At 35.4% G+C, this 22926-nt stretch overlaps 2 protein-coding genes across 2 annotated transcripts; both read right to left on the bottom strand.

Annotated features, from left to right (window-relative positions):
• Window positions 1-1083: 1083 nt before the first annotated feature.
• LOC132036806 (heat shock 70 kDa protein 17) lies at window positions 1084-10289 on the bottom strand. Its single transcript, XM_059427196.1, has 14 exons — window positions 9669-10289; window positions 8235-8664; window positions 6296-6455; window positions 5737-5982; window positions 5492-5628; window positions 5079-5415; window positions 4803-4964; window positions 4164-4235; window positions 3980-4080; window positions 3816-3885; window positions 3175-3231; window positions 3008-3069; window positions 1827-1899; window positions 1084-1696 (listed from the first exon to the last, which is right to left on the bottom strand). The coding sequence occupies exons 1-14, from the start codon at window positions 10225-10227 to the stop codon at window positions 1475-1477; spliced, it is 2688 nt and encodes an 895-aa protein (XP_059283179.1). The 5' UTR covers window positions 10228-10289; the 3' UTR covers window positions 1084-1474.
• An 8406-nt stretch (window positions 10290-18695) lies between these two features.
• LOC132038461 (secreted RxLR effector protein 161-like) lies at window positions 18696-19052 on the bottom strand. The gene has a single exon (XM_059429127.1). The coding sequence runs from the start codon at window positions 19050-19052 to the stop codon at window positions 18696-18698; it is 357 nt and encodes a 118-aa protein (XP_059285110.1).
• Between the last annotated feature and the right edge of the window lie 3874 nt (window positions 19053-22926).

The following is a 22926-nucleotide window of genomic DNA, read 5'->3' as shown; positions in this document are numbered from 1 at the left end:
TATTTTATGAGACGCATTTCTTTCTCTTAGAATATTGGGTTATATTAAATAATGATACTGTTGGACTTGGACATAGGTAAGTAGATGTTGAACCTCTTGGCTTCTTCGTGTGTTTACTTCTTTATATTTTTTAACCCCCTTAGAAAAAATTCTGGCTCCGCCACTGAGTAAAATGAGTGAATCAGCGTGTAGATGTGTGCTAAGATCTTCATTATCCACTTACTTATTTCTCTAAGGACATCTCTTTAATTGGAAAATTCATGAAGCCAAATGCAGTTTTTGGTGGGATAATTGGACAGGAGTCGGAGCCCTTGCTAACCTGTGTCTCAGTGCAATCAATATAGTACTAATATCACTATCAATGACTTCTTGATGAACCAACATTGGTATATCAACAAGCTCCAAAGATTTATATTCTAGATATATTGAGATTGGCCAGAGGGACTAACCTGATTTCACTATATGAAACTTGTCACATGATGGTAACAATAATAACAAATCTGGTTTGAGGAAGAGGAAGGCTCATAATTCTATGCTATCTAAACTCTGGCAACAAAACATCCCTTCTAAAGTCTCTTTTGTGTCCCGGAGATTAATCAAGGGAAAATTACATTTTGATGATGTTGTAGGCAGGTTTGGCAATCATAGGGAGTCCAGATGTGCATGTTGCACAAGGCCACAAATAGCATATCCAGGCACCAGTGGCAGATGTATCAAGCAGTGAGTTCTTTGTCGGAAAAGGAGTAATGAAATGGAACGTCCCAGTAAAAAAACACGTTCATTGTTACCTGTATAGATTTATAGAGATTAGAGATCTAGCCATACAATGGTACTGTAAGATGTATAGATAGATTGTGCCAAGTCAAATGTTTTCCTTCCATTGCAGGAACCCTGCACCTTTTGGTTTTTAAAAATGGCTAACCCGTTATAAAATTGATTGCAACATAGATGACTTTGCGTGATGGTAGTCAAGCCTAGCACACCCGGGCATTGGTGGTTATAACCTAACGACATAGATTCTTAATATATTTGGTATACAGCTAATCTGCATCCATTGTCCCAAAGAAATACGACGCGCAGGAATAGAAGCCCAAGCTCTTTTTAAGTGTTTCCAATTTCAAAAAGAAAAGGTGTAATATTTCAGGGGCAGGAGGGTGGTGGCAAATGGCATTCAAAGAAATAGAGGAGCTAACAAAATTCTTTTCTGCAGCCAAAATGGCGCATGAATATGTTCCTGCTGTTCTACATTAATATTGTGTTACAAATACCACTGATCAAGTGTAAGACCTCGTTGCATGTACTATTTGAACCCAAGATTGCCTGGAGAGCGACGACTCCCAAAGCATGGCAAGAAAAAGCATTCCATGAAAAAGATGGGTTCGACTCAGTATATACTCTACAATTCAAGTTGCTATCTCTTCCTCTTTGTAATTTGCATATATCTAGCCTTTGATGTGTCACTGTAGGATAATAATCATAACTCATCATGATCTGATCCATGATCTTTAGACTGCGCATTGGCTTTTTCATCAGCGGATGACTTCTCTGCATCTGCAGCTGTTTGTTCTTTCTGGGAGGTACCCTCCTCAGAAGAGGAGTTGGTAGCGTCTGCTTTCTCCTTGCTGCTTTCAGTTTCGTTTTTCACAGGCTTCTCAATCTTTGGCTTTGGCTTTGGTATTTTATTTACCTTGTTAACCTGATCAACAAGGAAGAGAGAGGGAGGATCAAGCAGTGAAAGCTTCATATCAGGAATGAGTTGACAACCAAATTCTAGGTCAACTCTTCCCCATCACTACACTGAACTAACGAAGATTTAGATCTCGTACCTTGTCTTGAAGATCAAAAACCTTTACATATACTTCTTCAGAAGTAAATGCAGGCTTCTCGGTTCCAGGAATGCTGCAGAAAAAAGACGAGGCCTTAACACACAATGTATGAAAAAAGGGATAAAAAGATAGTAAAGATCAGAAAATATTTTCTCAGAACAATATTGTAGAGAGTTGACTTCCTCAAACCGGCACGCCGGACCACTGGGATATATGGACATAATTCTTATGAAGAACCCATGGCTCAATTATATTTTATGTATATTTTTCGCCCAGAATTCTAGGCAGTACTGCGCATAAATTAGGCTAAGTCGTTTTAGGCCCAAATTATTTTGTTTTTGTAATCTACACTATATGGATCATAATTTTTATAGAGAATCAGCCAGCAAATGATATTTTATATTATTTTGCCACCAGAAATTCTAGGTACTATTGCATGTAACATAGGCTTAGCCATTTTAGAACCACATTGTTTTGTCAAACTTTTGCCGTCAAAATCAAGAACTGACGTGAAGCACATGTGAAAATTCAGCAATTAAAGAGAATCAAGGTTTAAGCTGTTCTTTTTTCATTCGCTTTTTAATTTTTGTTTCTTTTTATTTTTCTGATATCAGAGAGATCTCCTGTGGGCTTCTTGCACAACTTCAGTTGGCACAAAGGTTCGAAACTCCAGGTAGTCTGGGCCTGCTGCAAGGTTCGAAACTCCAGGTAGTCTGGGCCTGCTGCTCTAGCCACATCCCCACAATAGGGTTCAAACTGCAGCAAACCCTCCCATCATGTCATGCGTCCTTGTCACTGAACAAAAGCCCTGGGGGCAAACATTTTTAGAGCATCCATTTTCTTCTCTTTTCTAGTCTCCCGGTACATAGTACTCCTTCAGTGCCAATTGAATAGGGCAAATGTTAAATGAATGACTACTACATTCCACCTTTCTCCCTCCTTATTCGGTAGAATGAAATACCAAACCAATTAAGACTACACAAATTAATTATTTATACACGTACAAAATGTTCAAATCATAGCGTATATGCTTCAACCCGCACACAGATTCAATATATTTAGTCTTTTTTTCTTTTTTCTTTTTAGGAAGGTAACGACAGTATATCAGTTATCACTTTCGAGAGTTCAATGGCTCAATAGTTTAATGAACAAGATGTTCCAACAGGAAAAAGTGAACTTACTTATTCTGTTCAGCCTCCTTCTGATTTAACCAATTCTTCACTTTCTCAGCTTCATTTAGAACCTGCAAACATGACCTTTTTTAAATTTCCCAGCTATGAACACTAAAGAGATGTTTTAGCTTCTATTGTATCAAAACAGAAATATGCACAACAGCTGAAAAGAGCACCTCATCTATTCTTCCCTTAGGAAGCCACGATTTGTTGGTTTCCCATCCACGCACAATCTGAAGGTATCCAAGAATAAAAGGTAAATTGCAAGGGTCAAAAGCAATAAAAGATGCATAACTTTCCTAGCTGGTTAACAGCTTTGAAAATCACACAAGGATTATTGCAAAGTTCAATGTCAACGATGTGATTAAATCTTCTACTAAAGCCAAAATGACAGTTATGGTACCAAATGTGAAATCACTGAAATACCGATGCAGGTTAATATCAATTTTATCAATACATCTTCTACACTTCCAATCTAGAAGATACCATGGCTATTAACAATACCTCACAGTATACAGCTTATTTTGCCATGTCCCCACTTGAAAAACTTCAGTGCCGACTTACAGTTTAATGAGCTGGCACAACCTAGTAATTTCTCTTAAACCCACTAATTTCTCCATTTTTCCCTTGAAAATAAATAAACAAATACTATTGCTTGTCCATCTAGATATAGATACCACCATAACACAAACAGGTACTATTTCTTGTTCAAACCATAACACACTCATTCAAACTTACATTCTGCACTTCATGATCCAAAGAATTTAAACAAAGAGAGCAGAAGAGTATGACTGGAACAAGAAATCAAACTTCCTACCTGTTCCACTTCATTAAGGTATTTTCGAGCATGATCAGATGCAGCAGGGCGTGCAGTAAGTTCACTACGTCTGCACAAAAAATTACATTCAGCATAACTACCTAACCTTGTACTAAAAATAACTATGATTTAGCCTTTAAGTGCAGTTGATACTAGGAGCAGACCTGAAAAATATGGGGTCCCCAATAGCTTTCAATTTATCTAAATGTTCTTGAAATTGGGTGGCAGAAGCATCTTCACCATCAGTGTACAACCATTCTTGTACCTGAAAAATGTGCAGCAACTTCATTTAGTATATTTACCGTAAACACACATATGATCAAACATGGAAAAAGGAAATAGGCAAACCTCATCAAGTTTCTCAATAAAGGACTGGCGCTCTTGACTGGTCGATATCTTCACAAAATCTTCAGATTCAAGCTGGTAAATGAGCACATTCAACATAAAAAAGATGGAGGACGTGATTCATTAATCAGTTCCATGTGATCAATCAAGCAATAAAACTTTGGCGCGAAACAGCAGTGATAAAGGGCCGCTGGAAGCCAAATGATATAAAGTGCATTACAAGGAGAACAAAAACTGAGAAGCTGACAGTGATCCACAAGGTGACAACTTCTAGGAAAACAATATCACCAGAGAAACAGAGTAAGTATGTGTGGCTTGTTCCACATCTGCGTATATGTTTCATTTGAGGGCTCAAAAGCAGAACAGTTTTCAAAAGGATGTTTCAGGAGAATCTTGAAGCGTAGGTATCTGCTTGAGAACAGTTGCAAAAAAAGATTTGTCTAGCTGCAAAGCCTTCACTCTGAGCTAGAGGAAAAACTTTTATTAATAAATCAAACAATTGTATGCAATTGGAACGAGAAATGGGAAAATCAAGAATATCAAGAATACACATAAGGCATTAAAGTTTTTCCAGAGCTGAATGGATCAGGTGTCCACATATTCATAAGCATGCACAAGAGTAAAAGATATAAGCCCTCGAACCTTGTCTCTCGTATCATATATGTATCCCTCCAAGCTATTCTTCAATTCTGCTGTTCTTCTTCTCTCTTCATCTTTTTTGTCCAGTGCTTCCAATTTGCTTTTAGCTTCACTAAAAGATTCTTTTGAAAGAGGTGCTCCTGGCCCAGCAGTCTTCTCATCAATCTACACGAACAAAGAAGTCTCAAGGATAAGACTGGTTAAAGACATCTTAACATTGCGCTATTTCTAAAATAGCATTTTCCCTGGCACCTAATGGAAATCAATAAAGAAGGGGACCTTAAGTGGAACTCGGAAAGTCCTTTTCTTCAGCTTCTTCTCTGTACCAGGACTTATGGTGCTAGAATCATTTGCACCAGGATCAGAGGTGTTACTATTACCACCGTCTGTATTCAACTTTTCATCGCTTTCCTCTGTACCACTGGGGCCACTTTCAGTTGATGTGTTCGCAGAAGCAGAGGTTGAGTTGTCCACTGTCAGATTCTTTCGTGGAACTTCGACCCATTCAGTTATTTCAATAACAGCATCTGCTCGATCTAATGAAAATATTCCACTTCTACTAAGGGAGAAATGTAAATTAGCCTTGACAGGGGCAGACAGATTCCGTGATGCATACCTAAAAAAGGAAAAGCACAAAGCTCAGAATAATAGATCACCAAACACCATTTGATACAGATATTGATGATTCTTACTTCTCGCTGGCATCAGCAAGACCTGACACTGCATACTGAGCAAATGTACGCGAAGGAGTCCCAGGTGGCAAGAAGTCATCGCTTTCATATGCTAGTGAAACTTCAAAATCCTTGTTGTGAACAATGGATCTGAACATCTGCAGTTAATTCACACGATAGGACATAAAACTGTCATGATTAAGTATGTTCTTTAATAACCTATCATTTCCCCAACAATATACAGTCAAAACAAATTTCTGATATACCTTGCTGGGTAGTTTCTTCATACGCGGTATGGTCATTTGTTTGGTGCTTTCATCTTTAGGAAGATCCGGACCATCCACTTCAATCACATATCCATATGGAGAACCATCAATCATTCCCAATTTACGATTCAATTTGATTCCATCACTTATATTAGCAGCATGCAATGAGGCACCAAGTGCAATTGCTTCATCGGAGTCCAAATGTCTGTCCAGTTCTTTCCTTCCAAGAAATTCCTGCAGCTTAGCCTGCAGTCGAGGGATGTAAATATTATTTTCGAGAAAACAATTTGTGTTCTCACAACTCCTAAATCGAGCATGCTACAAGCAATGATGTCTAATTCTACATTGACTTGGCTGCATATAAAGATAATGCTACAGATTCAGTGGCAAGAAACTTCACCAGCCAGCAACACAACATTTATTTTATCCTATTGTATATAAGTCATAAGCAATCAAAAAATTTCCTTGGATTTTCAAGTATATGACAACTGCAAATATGTATATTTCTACTGTAGTTGGTAGACCTTAACTTTGTTAAGAAAAGAGCAGTGACTCAGACCTGCAATTTGGGTACCCTTGTGGCACCTCCAATCAACTCCACTGCATAAATATCTTCTATTTTCAAACCAGAATGAGTAAGAACTTCCTTTAAAGGTACAAGAGCTTTGTCCCACAAATCGTCACATAACTCTTCAAACTTCTCACGAGTTATTGAGCTCCTGCGACAACATAAATTCCTGATGAGTGAATAGATGAAAAACAAGTGATAAATACTAGTTGAATATCGCTCCTCCTCCTCTTCCAGATGTGTAAGCGTGCCAGCATAACACATAAATCACACATAAGAGGAAGGGTACTCCTATATGTATTAGATAGCAACGCTACTCATAGGGGAGCAGAACTTCTTTATCTAAGACGGAATTGAGCATTTGATCATGTCAACCAGAAATTAACATAGTCCGTTGTCATATTAACTAAAATTTAGGAAGAAAAACATGCAAACACGGGGAAATACAAAAGAGAAACAAACAATTTACAAAGCAGTCAATTTTGATGTATTTCTCTAGAGAATCAGTTTTAAATTAATCACAAGTTCTATAGCAGAAAATCACAGCGAATGTGACAGCATCGACTTTCAACTAAGCCACGCCTCAAGCTCTATTTCACCTTTCACATATACCATTTTATATAAGAAAAGAAGCATCTTCTTCATTCTTGTTTTCTCCTTTTTAACTCTTGCTCTCATTAGCTGAACAGCTGATCCTTCACCTCAATTACATGTATTGATCATTATTACTTGCACGGCATGTAAAACTTTGGGTCACAAAAAGTTTTGAATAAGTAAACAGCATAGAAACAATCACAAGGACAGAAACAAAAAGTAAAATCAAGTAAAGTTGCATTTGTTTAATCCCATAGCAAGATCAGCTTGAGAAGTACCATGGCAGTAGAAGTGTTTCACCAAACCGTACCCCAGGGTTTGGATCAACTTTGTTTTAAAGATGCTTACTCCATGCACAAAGTGCTGCTTCGCTGATTTGGGGGTAAGGGGAGAGTGAGAATGTAACCATATAGGGTTCCCCTTGCATCTAAGCAAAGATTTCTTTGACCAACTTTGCTTGCTTAGGCAAAGTTGATATTAGACCTAGCCTGGTCTAAAATATCTCTGGAAGGGTACGGTGATCAATGTGCCAATAGTAGGACCTGGCCCCTATGTTCCGATTAAGAATTCATCTGTGTGTACATGGACTTTTGGAATAGTACCAAATTAGTGAAAGGCTGAAGAAAAGAAAGCAATAGCAACAGTAATGTTTAAAATTAAAAAAAAAAAAAATTAAAAAAACAATTACAGCAAGAGCCTAATCCTTTGAAAAGTAGCTCCATCACATCTCAAGCACATCGACTCAACTCTCTTTCATCACGAGCAAAACATGAAATACCACACCATAAAGTTTCCCCAAGCCTTACTGTTAAGAATCCCAAAGCGGATATGGGATGGTTAATTGGTCTCCTTATATGGTCTTAGACAATCCTCACCCTATGAGGTAGATTTTGGGGTTGAGTTAGATCCAAGGTTCATATTTTATCATGCTATCAAAGCCAAGCCCATCCCAATTCTTTGTTCACCGATGTTGTTCTTTGTTGTCCATATAACGAGGTCTGGGCGTGTGTGTGAGTGTTAAGAGTCTCACATCGGATATGGGATCGGTAATTAGTCTCCTTATATGGTCTTGGATAATCCTCACACTATGAGCTAGCATTTGCGGTTGAGTTTGGCCTAAGGTCCATGTTTTATCACTTATGCATATCATAGACAGGATTACTGACCAACTTTCTCTAGATAACATGACATCATTCACTTATTAGCAGCACATTGGAGAACTAAAAAAGATCAATTTTAGAACTAAAATTTCCCAGCAGTAGATAAACTACAAGAAAACAGGAAAGTAGGAGAATTCATTTTCATGTGGATAAAAATCAAGGGACAATAAACTTACCTAAAATCCCGATCATCATAAATAGATTCAACTGAAATTGGAGCAGCTGTATTTGCACTAAGAATCTCCTTTGTTCTCTTAACTTGTTTCTTCAACTTCGCCATTGACTTAGGAAACTTCCTTATATCAACCCCATTTGCTAACTGCTTATTAAACTCATCAACGAAATACTCAACCAATCTTAATTCCATATGTTCGCCACCCAACTCCGCATCCCATCTAACATCTTGAACCTGAAATTGGTTAGCCGATACAGTCTTCCCAAACTCCTTAGTATTATAAGCCGAGAAATACACCAACGCAGCATAAGTACTACCCGCACCCATATCATAGAAAATCACATGCCTCGAACCATTAGAAAAATCTTTATCAATCCCATACTGCAATGCTGCACCAGAATGTTCATTCACAAGCGCCAACACATTGATACCTGTTGAAAAACAGAGGTGAAAACACAATGATAAATATGATTTATTTAGCAAAATAATAACACTGGATAATTAAATATTACTACAATAATATCTTTAGTAAATACACGAATTGACTTGAGTCGTGCTGGGCACTGTTACAAACTATTTCAGCAATGTGAAATGCTTCCCAGGATTAAACAAACCTTTCTCTAATTATTAGAGGATACAAGAATCAACATAATTAATTAGATACACTAATCAGCAAAATTAAATAATACCCAACAAGTTTTATAAATATTAAAACACATCAAGAGAACAATTAAAGAAAACCAAAGAAAGCCAATCAAAAGGAACGGAACGTGTGGGGCATGAAAACCAAAGGAAAGATTCTTTGGTTGTATGCTGATGAAATGAAATGAGACCTATTTATAGGCTTAAGAACGAGATTGTCACTTGTCAAGTGGCAAGCTAGGTTGTTAAACAATTTTCACGCATACTGCCACATTTTCATTCACTTGCCAGGGCTTGAACAATTTTCATGCATACTACCACATTTTCATTCACTTGTCACTCTTTCTCTAAGGGCTTGAACAATTTTCATGCATACTGCCACATTGTCATTCACTTGCCACTCTTTCTAAGGGCTCGTTTGGTTGGGAACAAGTTATCCCGGGATTAATTATCCTGGGATATCCCATCCTCAATGTGGGATAAAAATAACACTACAATCCCAAGATAGTTATCCCGTGATTTTGTACCAACCAAACGTGGGATAAACTCTCCCAAATTTAATCCCGAGATTAATTATCCCGGGATTATTTATCCGGGGATATCCCACCCTCAATGTGGGATTAAAATAACACTACAATCCCAGGATAGTTACCACGCGACATTGTCCCGACCAAACATGAGATAAACTCATCCCAAAATTTAATACCGAGATTAATTATCCCTTATCCCTCGTACCAAACGTGTCCTAAGAGTGACCATTCACATAAAAATTTATGAAATACTGCAACAATACCAGCCAATTCAGCAGCAACAAGCAGCCCTTTCCTCTCCGCAACACCCATATACGGCGGCACAGTAACCACAGCATCCTTCACCGGTGCCCCCCGAGTATGCGACTCTGCTAATCCAAGCGCATACTTCAACAACATCGCTACCAGCTCTTCCGCCGTGAAATCACCGTTCTCGGTCTTAAAAACAGCCACATTTCGCGCTCCCTCGGGGGAAGTATCGTAATTCAAGTAACGCGATGCTAGGGTTTTGACAACGTGTTGGTAGGGTTTTGAAATTAAATCACGGAGATGTGAGTACACCTTGTTCGGATATCGAGCGGTTATTCCAGAAGCTTCTTCCCCGATTAATCGACTGCCCGAGTGGAATGCGACGAGTGACGGAGTTTTCCGCTTGGACATTTCGTTAATCGCGATGGAAATTGGGGGTTGTCCGGGTTTTAAGTTAACCACAGCGATTTTGAACCATTCTGATCCCAGATCTATGCTCGAAACTGCGGATTCAGATAAGATTGGATTGACCAACAACAATGATAATAGGAATATACCTAACCGGAATAACATTTTTGTTGATCGGAATATGGGTTTGGGAAGGGGGAATTTTTTTTTCAGTGACAGGAGAGAGTGTAGGGTATATATACTGTTGAGGATACAAGGTGGAAAGTGAAGGGATTGACGAATGAGGATGTGACATGTGGAGTAATGTACACGTGGCGTGTTATGTGTTGCCCGGTGCGTTGGTTTTTGCTGTTGGCGTGGATCTAACTTCATAGGTCTCGTCATAGGATTTTGAAGTTTCTGGGGAGTTCCCATTTTTAACTACCCTTTCTTTTCTTTTTTTTTTTTTTTTTTTTGGGATAAATTTGCAAAAGTTTGTCGGAAAAATATTGCATAAGTTTGCTTTTTTTTTTTTTTTTTTTTTTTTTGGTATGAAGCACTAAGGACTCGTTTGGTACGAGGGATAAGGATAAATAATTTTGAGATTATATTTAAGATGAGTTTATCCCACGTTTGCTGGAGATAAAATCGCGGTATAACTAATCCCGGGATTGTAGTGTTATTTTATCCTTGTGGGAGGGTGGAATAACTAATCTCAGGATAAGTTATCCTAGGATAACTTGTTTCCAACCAAACAACCCCTAATAGACTTATTTGTTTAATAGAGCAGTATACTTTGGCCCGTTTGGTATGTGAGATGAGATAACAATCCCATAGAATAAAATGCGAAATTATTTTATTCTGCATTTGATTGACGGATAAGGGATAACAATTTCATGGGATGTACTAAAATTGTGGGATTTCTCTTTTGTTTGTGTTTCGGTTATCGCATTATTTCGGTGTTGTTACTGTTCCTTTTTCTGAATGATATGTCATATCGCATTTTATTAGTTTTTGTAACTGCTTCCATTTTCGTGTTTTTTTTTTTCTTCTAACTGCTTCGAAATGCTTTACTCGAGTCAATGGTCTATCAGCAACAATCTCTCTATCTCTACGAGGTAGGGATAAGGTCTGCGCACGCTCTACCCTCCCCAGACCCCACGTGAGAGATTATACTGAGTATGTCGGTGTTGTTATACTGAAATTGTGCATTAGTTATCTCATATAAAAGGTGGGATATATTATTCCATCAGATACCCATCTCATGAGATATCCTTAACTATCTCATCCTGTATACATACCATATACGAGCCCAAATAATTATAACCCAAGACCCCATTAGTTTTTTCAACAAAGGCCTCCTCACGTTCATATCACATGATCCCCCCCGCCCCGCCCCGCCCCCCGCTCCAATCATATATGCAGTATCTCTTTGTCTTTGATCAATTCTTGGAAAGAGAGTACTTCAAAGTCTTTCTATAGCCAAAACCGAAATTTAAACACCAAACCATACCCAATATATCTCATATATATTTGAATCGATTATCAGGAAATAACAGTATTCTTAAGGCGCAATAGTAGGAAACAATCGCCTTTTATTTATGGCGACATTAGCGAGAATGAATTCAGTAGCTTTCGTCAATACTCCACTGCTAAAATTTCACATATAAGATTGCATTTTCTTGTCATTTTTCAACAAAATCAGTTTGACGCACCTGAATTCTCACTTGGTATTACAAACTTAGTTAGGATGCTGAAAATTGGGGGAAGAATGTGGGAAAAGAAGATCTGGATTTCTTTATAGAGAAATTTGTCAAATTTGAAATACAAATAGTGTGCCATGCATACAAGGAGGTCTCTGTTAAAAAAAATTGTCATTCTTTAGGATCATTGTAAAAAATTTCTATTATAGAGTGTGATTCACAAAAAATCTAAGATAATACTCGTACGAATAATTTCATAACCGTTGAAACTTAATGATTTTCACAGAACATAAAATAAACAGCAATTTAGGCCTCATTTGTTTCCATTAAGATTAAGACATCTAAATATCAAAATGTGCATTAAGATCTAGATGTGATCTGAATATACATCAGAATATTAAGATATGGTCTCTAGATCTGAATACTGAATGATTAAGTCTATTTGTTTTCAATATCTAAATGTGCATGTGAAATTACATTATATCAATAAAATATTATAAAAATCTCATTTCAGCAAAATAAATTTATTTTTTAATAGAAAATAATATTTTGAATATTAAATTTAATAAAAAAATTTAAACTATCTGAAATTAAAACTAAAATTTATGTATCAATATAAAAAAATAGTATTGTGACAAGGTAACATGAATTCTTTTAAGAACTCAACATAAGTTAATTTTTTAACATAAAAAATCATCCAGCTAAACAAAATCTTGTTCCACTTCAAACACTCAAGTATAAGAAAATTTAAATAATTAACTCGAAAACAATCAGATCCAATTCTAACGTTTAAACACTATAAAAGTATTTCAGATAATGAAAATATAAAAACCCTCAAGTATTTCCTCTTATTTGCATTAGTTGAAGTGCAAGTTGTTCATCCATATTGTGCATTATCTGTGAATCTTCAGCTGTCCAACTAGGTCCATTTGTTTCATCTAACACTTCTTCGTGTTCTCCTTCATCCTCGTCAAATATTAATTGAGGTGAATTGTATTGATTAAATAGCTACGTACGCTCTTTCCTGATAAAATTATGAACTGCAAAACATGCAACAACAACATTTCTCTAGACATCAAAAGAATGGTGGCATCTTATCCAATAGCGGAAATCTTGCTTTCAAAACTACATAAGCACGTTCGATAACATTTATGAGTTGTGCATAAGCATGATTAAACTTTCCCTCCTTTTTTTAGTGTTACAGTTAATCAATTAATATTGCGGCAACAAGAGTTCTTGATAAACATCAATACACCCGAAAATATTGTGAATATAAAAAATATTAGACAAAATACTTGTAAAGATTATGAAATCTTACCAGTTCAAGCAGGAAAATATAGGTACAGTCAAACCTCTCTCTAATTGCCATTCGTTATAACAGCATTTCACTATAACGGCCTGATTTTCTCCGGAACTGATTTTTCATGTTATATTTTACTTCTCTATAATAGCATTCTGCCTATAACAGCAATTTCATCCAGTGGTACACTCTTTTGTATATTTACCTCTCTATAACAGCCATACTCAAATAGCGTGTGATAATATTTTGTAAGAAATATATTATGTGACAACAAAAGTGTCGATGAAGAGCCTCAACCTACTGCAACTTGGAGATAGAAGAGTCAACTGTTAAGCACATAGATAGCCTTCAAGGAAAAGCTATTGAATTTCCTTTTGCTGAAAATTTGGACAAAATTCTTCGTCAGTTCAAGCCTTATATTATCACTAAGAGACTAGAATTTACGAAACATCCTACAATTGTGGAGTTCTTACGTCAAACTTAAAATATTTACATTCTCAATTAATTTATAATGCAGATGTTCCTTAGATTTTAATTCTTTATCTGTGTGGTACAACTAGTTATGTATTTAGTACTAATTTATTAGTCTTTTCAATTTTTGATTTATGAGATATGAAAATCAATTGAGATTTTAAAATTTACAAGTATATTATTTTCGTTTATAACATAAAAAATATAAAAATTTAATTGTTTGCGTACTTTTGTTTATAACAGCTAAATGAGATCTAAATATCGAATGCCAGTATACATGCATATGACACCTCACTATACGGCCATGAAATTTCCGGACAAACGCCGCCTTATAGAGAGTTTGATGTATTTGGTTGAGAAAGGAGAGAGGGAGGCGTGAAAATTTCTGTCGCGAAGAGAAGGCAGAGGTGTGAAAGGTTTTGTGAATAACGTGTACTTATTTTAATGAGTCTGAATGGAAGAAAACTCTCTTACGGATCTGATTTATCCAAATCTATTTAGATCCATTAAGAGGCGTTATAAGGAAACAAAACAAATGCACTTCATTGGCTGAATCTGAATAATTAAAATTCATACCTTAAAAACAAATGCGCTTAATGGGCTGAATTTGAATGATTAAGATTTAGATCTCCATTAAGTGTAAACAAATGAAGCCTTAATCAAGAAAAACATATCTGAATTCGGGCATAGTATTTTCTTGACTACTTGATACCAGAAGCCTTTTTCTTTAATTTCTTATTCCGCAGAAGTTGTTTCCCCCTCTTTCCTTATACTTACAGAATAGATTTGATGGAAATGTCTATTCTATTTGATAAAGAGAGGATCATGTAATCTGAAGAGTTTGGAAATATTATTGCCACACTCCATCAACGTGAGAAGGGTAATATGGGTAGTTTAATATCATTAGGTAACTTTCTCACATTTATTTAGGATTTAAGTTTATTTTATTATTAAATCAAAATAATTAGGTGTGCGTCAAAAATCTATATTGGCGCACGTTCATTGACTTAATGGTTTAATAAACGTGTCAATCTTCATGTGCATTATTAATGATAAATCCGACGTTATTCACTGTTATTAAGTAAATCAACGTCATGGCAGTTGTGCATTACTTTATTTGATGTAGTCTCTTCTATGTACTATAATATTAGTCTATTATCCAACACACCTTTAAAAATACATAATAGATTCAATGATAATATCTTAGAATAACACTATCTAATCAGATAAGATATGTTATCGTCATTTTCGGCATCATGTATATATATATAAAAAATAGATAACAATTTCAAAAAATATAGAAATGAGCTCAAAGTGGCATGAATCCATTAAAATAAAAAGTCTTTACATATGGACATTCATTTCCATCAATAATGCACATTCTTTCAACATATTCAATAAATATCTTGCGCGGTAATCATTTTGTCAAAGAATCGACATCATAAGTTTGTTGCTAATATGTTCAATTGACACTTTATGTTTCTGAACTTCTTTTTTAACGGAGAAGCATTTCAATTCCATTTGCTTAGCAGCATTTGAATACTTGTTGTTCTTAAAGAAGATTATCGCTGCAGAATTAAAATGTCAACCCGAATTGCAATTATACATGACTATTCTCAAATTCAAGATTGACATTAATAGTATTGTAAATCCCTAAATAATAGAATTAAGGTTCACGAAATCAAAAAAACACTTTTAATCTTTTTATGAAAAAATGCTACTTCTAAAAATTCCTGCTATGATAACACATGTAAAGATTTTTCTATTCTAGATTGTGATTCATAAACAATCTAAAATAATAATTGTATCAATAATTTTGATGAAAACGAATATTCTATTTGGCAGAGAGAGGACTCTTTTAATCTAGAGAGTTTGGAAATGTTATTCTCATGTTTCATCAGCGTGTCAAATCGGGACATGAATAGTAACAATACCATTAAGTAACTTTCTCATACTTGTTTTGGATTTAACTTACTATATTAATAAATTAAAATAATTATTTCGGCCACCAAAATTTTTAGTTACGACTAAAAGTGCACCACTTTACAAAGAAGAAAATTATTAGTGTTGTGTGAAAGAAGATGTATTATTTTTGAGAAATTAGATCCAATGATCTTGAAAATGAGTGGTCTTAAACTATTGCCTCTGCTTTTTTCATGGCAAACTTTCAAGGTCAAAAGTCAAAAGTATTACCCACTTTACATTTTTTCAAATAATTTAGAAAAAATATAAGTAAAACATGGTCAAAGAACCATAACACTTCCCAAATAGTAATATGTTCACATAAATTGAAACAAAGGGAGTAGCTTATATGTGTAATGTTAGAGCTCCCTCGGGTATTAAAAGTAACTTCAGTAGTATATGTTTTAGTTATGTTAAGGCCCCGTTTGGACATGGTTTGAAACCATGTTTGGACATGCAATTTGGATATTTTAAGGAGTATTTTCTCTTATAGACATAAAAACCCCACAAGTTGTGAAAACTATCAAAACATTCTCAATTCTTACACCACAATCTTACCAAATGAGCAAGTCATAGTTCATAACAAAATTAATACGCTAATTCATAATAACCTTGACTCAAAATTAATACTAGAAGACCTTTCTAAAAATACAACATCAATTGATCAAATTTTAGTTCAATAAATAAAATTAAACTATGGGTCTTTTTTTACAAAATTAAAATGTTGGTAGACATAAATAAAATTTGGTGGAAGTTAATGAGATTGGTAAATGATTGATGGGGGTAATTGCTAAAAATATCTACCAACTTATGGGTCTTTTTTTTACAAAATATAAACTTATGGATTAAATTTTATATTTAAAAAAATTGAAACCATGGTTTCAAATCATGCGTAGATAGCATAGTGTGTTAGCTTGCTATGGCTTTGTACTGCCCATTTGGTGATTAAATAAAGTTACTTAGTTACCCAAAAAAAATAAAAAAGATACGCATTGTATAAAATTATATTTTTATACTGAAGTTGTATATACACTGTTATATAGTGTATGCATGAAAGATGTATATTCACTATTACACAGGGTATAACAGTTCTATATACATTAATTCCAGATTCTGGCAGTGCATCCTGAGTGAGTTTGTGTACATGAGTGCATATATTGGTCATAGAATGTCTAAAAGCTATATATACATTGTAGAGTGTGTAAGTATGAAATGAATACTAAATGGATCGACTTCTATCTTCTTCTTTTTACGTGACATCGTTTCTATCTTCTTCTTTTTACGTGACATCGAATTTTTTTAAATATTTGGTCAATGAAAATTTCAAATTTTGTTTAAAAGATAAAAACGTTACTTTTTGAGGGAAAAACATTTGTTTTTCTTCTGCTTAAACAATCACCCAATATACTAAAAACTGGATCATTATTTGTGGTTCATGCCCTTATGATGATTATGGTTAGAGATCTCATGAGTTCAAATTATTGAATAGGAGGTATTCCAGCAACTGATTTCTCTTTTCAATGGACGAACATGATTTCGAATTTTAGGTGATGATGGAAGGACAGAAAAGAGGCACAGATGAAGAATATAAGCTGGATCGTTTTTTTTTTTTTTTTAACGAATGTTATATTTATTGGTTATAACTTGTAATTAAGTTTAATGAGGCTAATCGACTATATTAAAATAGTGTCGAACGACTGTATGTGTAACTTCCCCCAAAAAGGCAAGGCATGTCGAGTCCACGGGTCGATAGTCTTATACTGCTTAACTAGCAATATATGCCTGTGCAATGCATGGGCCGAACATGTTTATTCACTTTAATTAGCCAGTCTTTAAGGTTTGTATTTTGAAAATAACTTTTAAAAACATTCTAATTGTTATCATATATAGCAACATATACAATATGTATTTTATGTACCATCACTTTAGCTATAATTAAAATATGGAGTTTAAAAATTAAAAGCATATGATGGAATTATGTCTTTGAGATGGAAAGAGTCGGACCTTTTTCTCATTGTCATGACAATGAAAGTTGTTCATCGATGTGAAAAAGAAAATTAGTAAGAATATGAGGGAAAATTAATATTTTGATTCTAAATTTTTTCTTTTAAATTCTTTAATATATTATATGTATACCGACAGGTTAATATCCATCTCAAACTGTTCAGATACAAACATAAGAACTATTGTTGTATATATTGAATTTTTTAAAATCAAAACTAATAAAATATTTTTAAATATTTTTATTAAATTACTTAAAAAATATATTATAATTGTTTATATTAACAATTATAGATAAAAAGAATTGTTACAAAGAAATCAAAATTAGAAAGATATATGTTATATCGTAAATCACCAAATTTTAATTCCGAAATGAAAATAATAAAGTAATACATTTTTGTTATAAAATGAAGCTAAAAGAGTCACAATATTAATGGATGAAAACCATAGCAATAGAATGACAAAAGAGGAGAGATTTTTACTATTCTTCCAAAATGTGTTACAAGTCTATCTCATATGAAAATTTATCCCTCTATTTATAGTAATACATATGTATTTAATATATGAAAAGGTGGAAGAAAATGGGAGAGCCATTAACATGGTGGAAGAAAAAGTAAGAACCATTAACATGGTGGAAGGAGCATTATATTTGAGAAATGGACATTCATAATTTCATAACACTCCCCTTGGATGTCCATAGATGATGTGCGTCGTTAAAAACCTTATTGGGAAAAACCGTGGGGAAAAAGCCTCGATGAAGGAAATAAGACACATAAAGTAATACGCTTTGAGAGTTGCCTCATTAAAAACCTTACCAAGAAAACCCGTAGGACAAAACTTGATTAAGGGAAAAGAGTACAACGCGTATTTTCCCCACGACGAAGACCAAGATTCGGATGTCGGAGTCTTCGCATTCCAATCTTAAATATCATCTTCTCAAGAGTTGAAGTTGGCAAAGATTTGGTGAACAAATGATTGTCACTTGAACGAATCGTTGTACATCGATATCACCATTCTTGGAGATCATGTGTGAAAAATAACTTTGGTGAAATGTGCTTCGTTCTATCTCCTTTTATAAATCCTCCCTTTAATTGAGCTATGCATGCGAGATTATCTTCATATAATCGTGGGTATTTTTGTATACATTTATCTTTTCTCGATGGAATGTATCACCGATCTCAACCACACACATTCTCTACTTGCTTCATGAATAGCTATTATCTCGGATGATTCGAAGAAGTAGCAACAATGGACTGCTTTGTGGTGTAGCAAGTACCGCATGTAAAAATACCTGTTTGAGATCGAGCTTTATGCAGATCAGATAAATAACTTGCATCTGCATAACCAACAAGATCTGTACTACCTTTGTTAGTATAAAACAGACCCATATCGCTAGTTCCCTTCAGATATCGCAATATATGCTTAACTCCGTTCCAATGTCTTCGTGTAGGAGAAGAGCTATATCTTGCTAGCAAATTAACAGAGAACGCTATGTCAGGTCTTGTAGCATTAGCAAGATACATAAGTGCACCAATTGCACTAAGATATGGTACTTCGGGACCAAAGCTCTTCATTTTCTTCTTGAGGTCGGAACGGATCTTTACTCACTTCAAGTGAGCGAACAATCATTAGAGTACTTAAAGGATGCGCATTGTCCATGTAAACCGTTTTAAAACTTTCTCTATATATGCGAGATTGATGGATAAAGATCCCTTTTGTGAAATGTTCAATTTGCAGGACCAAGGCGAGTTTTGTCTTTCCTAGATCTTTCATCTCAAATTCTTCCTTCAAATATTCAATCGCCTTTTGGAGCTCTTCCGGAGTTCAATGAGATTTATGTCATCAACATAATGACAAGTATAATGAACCACGAATATGTTTTCTTAATAAAAACACATGGACAAATGGCATCATTTGTATATCCTTCATTTATCGAGAAAGCGATTATACCACATGCGCCCGATTGTTTTAAACCATATAATGATCTTTGTAATACGATTGAATACATTTCCCGAGACTTTAAACCAAATGCTTCGGGCATTTTATATCCTTCGAGGATTTTCATATAAATTTCATTATCAAGTGAGCCATAAAGATAAGGCGCAACCACATCCATCGGATGTATTTCAAGGGTTTCATATACGCCTAAACCGATAAGGTATCGAAATGTTATAGCATCCATGGTGAATACGTTTCTTCATAGTCAACGCCGGGTCTTTGAGAGAATCCTTGTGCAACAAGGCGTGCTTTGTATCGTACAATTTCATTTCTCTCATTTCTTTTCCGTACAAAGACCCATTTGTGGCCAACTGGTTTTACACCATTAGGCGTTTGGACTCCAAAACCTCACGTTTAGCAAGTGAATTCAATTCGATTGAATTGCTTCTTTCCATTTGGGCCAATCATATCTTCGTCGACATTCTTCGACGGATTGAGGTTCGATCCTCTTGCCTTTCATAATATTTAGTGCAACATTATATGCAAAAACACTATTCACCACAATTTTCGAATGATTCAAATTGTCCTCATCACCAAGAAACTTAATGATAGTTCTTTACTTCATCGAGTCTCGGTTTTCTTTGATTTCTTCGGAATATCGGGATTAATCGGATCTTGAACCTCTTCATGAGATCCTTTCATAGTGTCATTCGATCATTGTTTGTATTTCTTTTTCTAGGATTTTTATCCTTGGAGCCCGATGGCCTACCACGCTTGGGCGTGGATGAGATTCGAGAGGCTATGACACAGTATATTGTCCCTTTGGAACGTCAATTCGAATAGGCACATTCTGCGGGGATATGCGACTTAGTTATTCTTTTCAAATCGATGCAAATGCGGCATTTGATTTGCTATTTTCTCGAAGTGGATGATCTTTTGGATCTCCTGCTCACATATAGGGGCACGTGGATCAAAATGAGATAGTGATGAAACTTTCCACGCAATTTCTCTTTTGGTTTCTTCTTTTCTCTCTCCCCCTAATTGTGGGAAATTTGTTTCATCAAATCGACAATCTGCAAATCGTGCAGTGAATAAATCTCCCGTTAATGGTTCGAGGTGGCGAATAATAGAGAGGTGATTCAAACCCGACATATATTCCTAACCTTCTTTGGGGGCCCGTCTTAGTGCGTTGTGGTGGTGCTGCGCACGAGCCAACCAAAGATTCGGAGATGAGCAATATTTGGTTCATGACCAAATACTAATTGTGATGGGGAGTATTTATTATAATGACTCGGTCGGGCGAATAAGGGATCTTGCATGTAAGATAGCATGACCCCGAAACGAGTGGTAGGTAAGTGTTTTCATAAGTAATGGTCTTGCTATCAATTGCAAACGCTTAATAAATGACTCGGCAAGGCCATTTTGGGTATGAACATGAGCTACGGGATGTTCAACTTTTATCAACCGATAAACAATAATCATCAAAAGTTTGGGATGTAAATTCTCCGGATTATCAGACGTATAGCCTTAATAGGATAATGTACAGTTACATAAGCGTATTATTTGTGCCAATAACCCAAACGCCAGGTTGCGAGACGATATGAGGCATACATGAGACCACTCGAAAGACGCATCTATTAGAACCATAAAATATCCGAATGACCCACAAGATGGGTGAATAGGTCCACATATATCCCCATGTATACGCTCTAGAAAAGCGGGAGATTCAACGTCAACTTTCATTGGTGATGACTTAGCTATCAATTTACACGATAACAAGCGACAGACATGAAAATTCACCACTTTCAAGAATCTTCAGGTTCTTAAGTGGATGCCCATTTGAATTTTCAATAATTCGTCTCATCATTATTGATCCAGGGTGACCTATTCGGTCATGCCAAAGCAAAAAAGTACTTGAATCATTAAACTTCTGGTTTACGATCGAGTGTGCTTCAATTGTACTAATTTTTGCATAATACGTAACCCCGAGGTAAGACAAAGTTGACAATTTCTCCAAAACATATTTACGGCCGGAGACATTCTTTGTAATGGCAAGATATTCATCATTTATTTCGTTTAATGTCAAAACATGATATCCATTACGGCGGATATCTTTGAAACTTAACAAGTTTCTTGGGGATTTAGAAGAGAATAATGCATCTCTATAACAAGTTTCGTCCCCTTAGTCGAAATATAGTAGCTCTTCTTGGAGCCTTCAATCAATTTCGAATTTCAGAAATTGTATTAATATTTCCCTTTTTCTACGCAAGTGAGAAAAGTATTTCTCATCTTTGAATATGGTATGTGTTGTTCCACTATCAATCACACAAATATCTTCATGATTGGTCATTGATCCAAATAAAATTTGAGGATTTGTAGATTCTTCAAAATGAAATATTAGATAAAGTGAATATCGAAGTAGACATTATGATTAGGTAAAGCATTACACACATTTTATTACATATATTACTATTTAAACAAAGCGTTACACACACTTCATGGAAACATAAGCACATACAAACGACACGTATGAAATATCTAAGTTTTTACGGATCCATCACCGATCAAATGATCTATTTTTCCTTCGGGGGAGTTCAAAGAAATACGCCACATCTAGATGTACGGGCTCAACATTATCTTCGAGAAATAAAATTTGTTTCGGCATCTTTTTCCCTTTTGAGAGAAGCTTGATACGGCATAATTAGGTGCTTTGGCGTACGACAAGTACGTGACGAGGTCCCTTTCCTCCACATCGGAAGCATTTATTTTGAATTTTTCTTTGCCCGATTTCATACTTTTCGTCCTTCCTTTTTGCTCTTTGGTGGTGAAGGGTATTATTTGGTCAAGACGAGAATCATGATTAAAATTTCTTCCTTGACCACGGCCATGACCACGGGGGCCACGACCTCTTCCACGCCTAGAATGGCGAAAATTTGCCTCATTCACTTCGGGGAATGGGGGCGGTACAGTGGGTCGGCTTTCATGATTTTTCATTAATAATTCATTATCTTTGTTCACCTAGAAGATGTGCGATTAGATCGGAATATTTCTTGAACTTCATTTCTCGGTATTCTTCTTTGCGGGAGCATACTCGAGGCGGGGAAAAGTGGAAAATGTTTTCTCTAGCATATCATGATCGGTGATATTTTCACCGCATAATTTCATTTGAGAAATAATTTTAAACATGGCGAATTATATGCTTTAATAGATTTAAAATCTTGTAGCCTTAAATGGAGCCAATCAAAACGTGCTTGTGGAAGTATGACCATCTTCGTGTGGTCATATCTATCTTTTAAATTATTCCATAGAGTAAGAGGATCTTTAACAGTGAGATATTCCATTTTCAAGTCCTCATCAAGGTGATGGCGAAGGAATATCATTGCCTTGGCACGGTCTTGGTTTGATGCCTCATTTTTATCTTTGATGGTGTGGACCCATCGCATTAAGGTGAATTTCGGCGTCAAGAATCCAAGACATATAGGTATTGGGATATATCTAAAGCTACAAATT

This window comes from Lycium ferocissimum, chromosome 11 (genome assembly GCF_029784015.1).
Source record: "Lycium ferocissimum isolate CSIRO_LF1 chromosome 11, AGI_CSIRO_Lferr_CH_V1, whole genome shotgun sequence".
NCBI classification, from domain to species: domain Eukaryota; kingdom Viridiplantae; phylum Streptophyta; class Magnoliopsida; order Solanales; family Solanaceae; genus Lycium; species Lycium ferocissimum.
The sequence above is the reverse complement of the archived record's forward strand: the minus strand, read 5'-3'. Positions and strand labels throughout refer to the sequence as shown.

Excerpts from the sequence above, each read along its gene's own strand:
- LOC132036806 (XM_059427196.1), bottom strand. The coding sequence starts at position 10,227 with ATGTTATTCCGGTTAGGTATATTCCTATTATCATTGTTGTTGGTCAAT. Across the intron at positions 8,665-9,668 it reads TGTTGCTGCTGAATTGGCTG|GTATCAATGTGTTGGCGCTT; the intron begins GTATTGTTGCAG and ends GTTTTTCAACAG. Across the intron at positions 5,983-6,295 it reads CAAGGGTACCCAAATTGCAG|GCTAAGCTGCAGGAATTTCT; the intron begins GTCTGAGTCACT and ends CCTCGACTGCAG.
- LOC132038461 (XM_059429127.1), bottom strand. The coding sequence starts at position 19,052 with ATGAAGAGCTTTGGTCCCGAAGTACCATATCTTAGTGCAATTGGTGCA.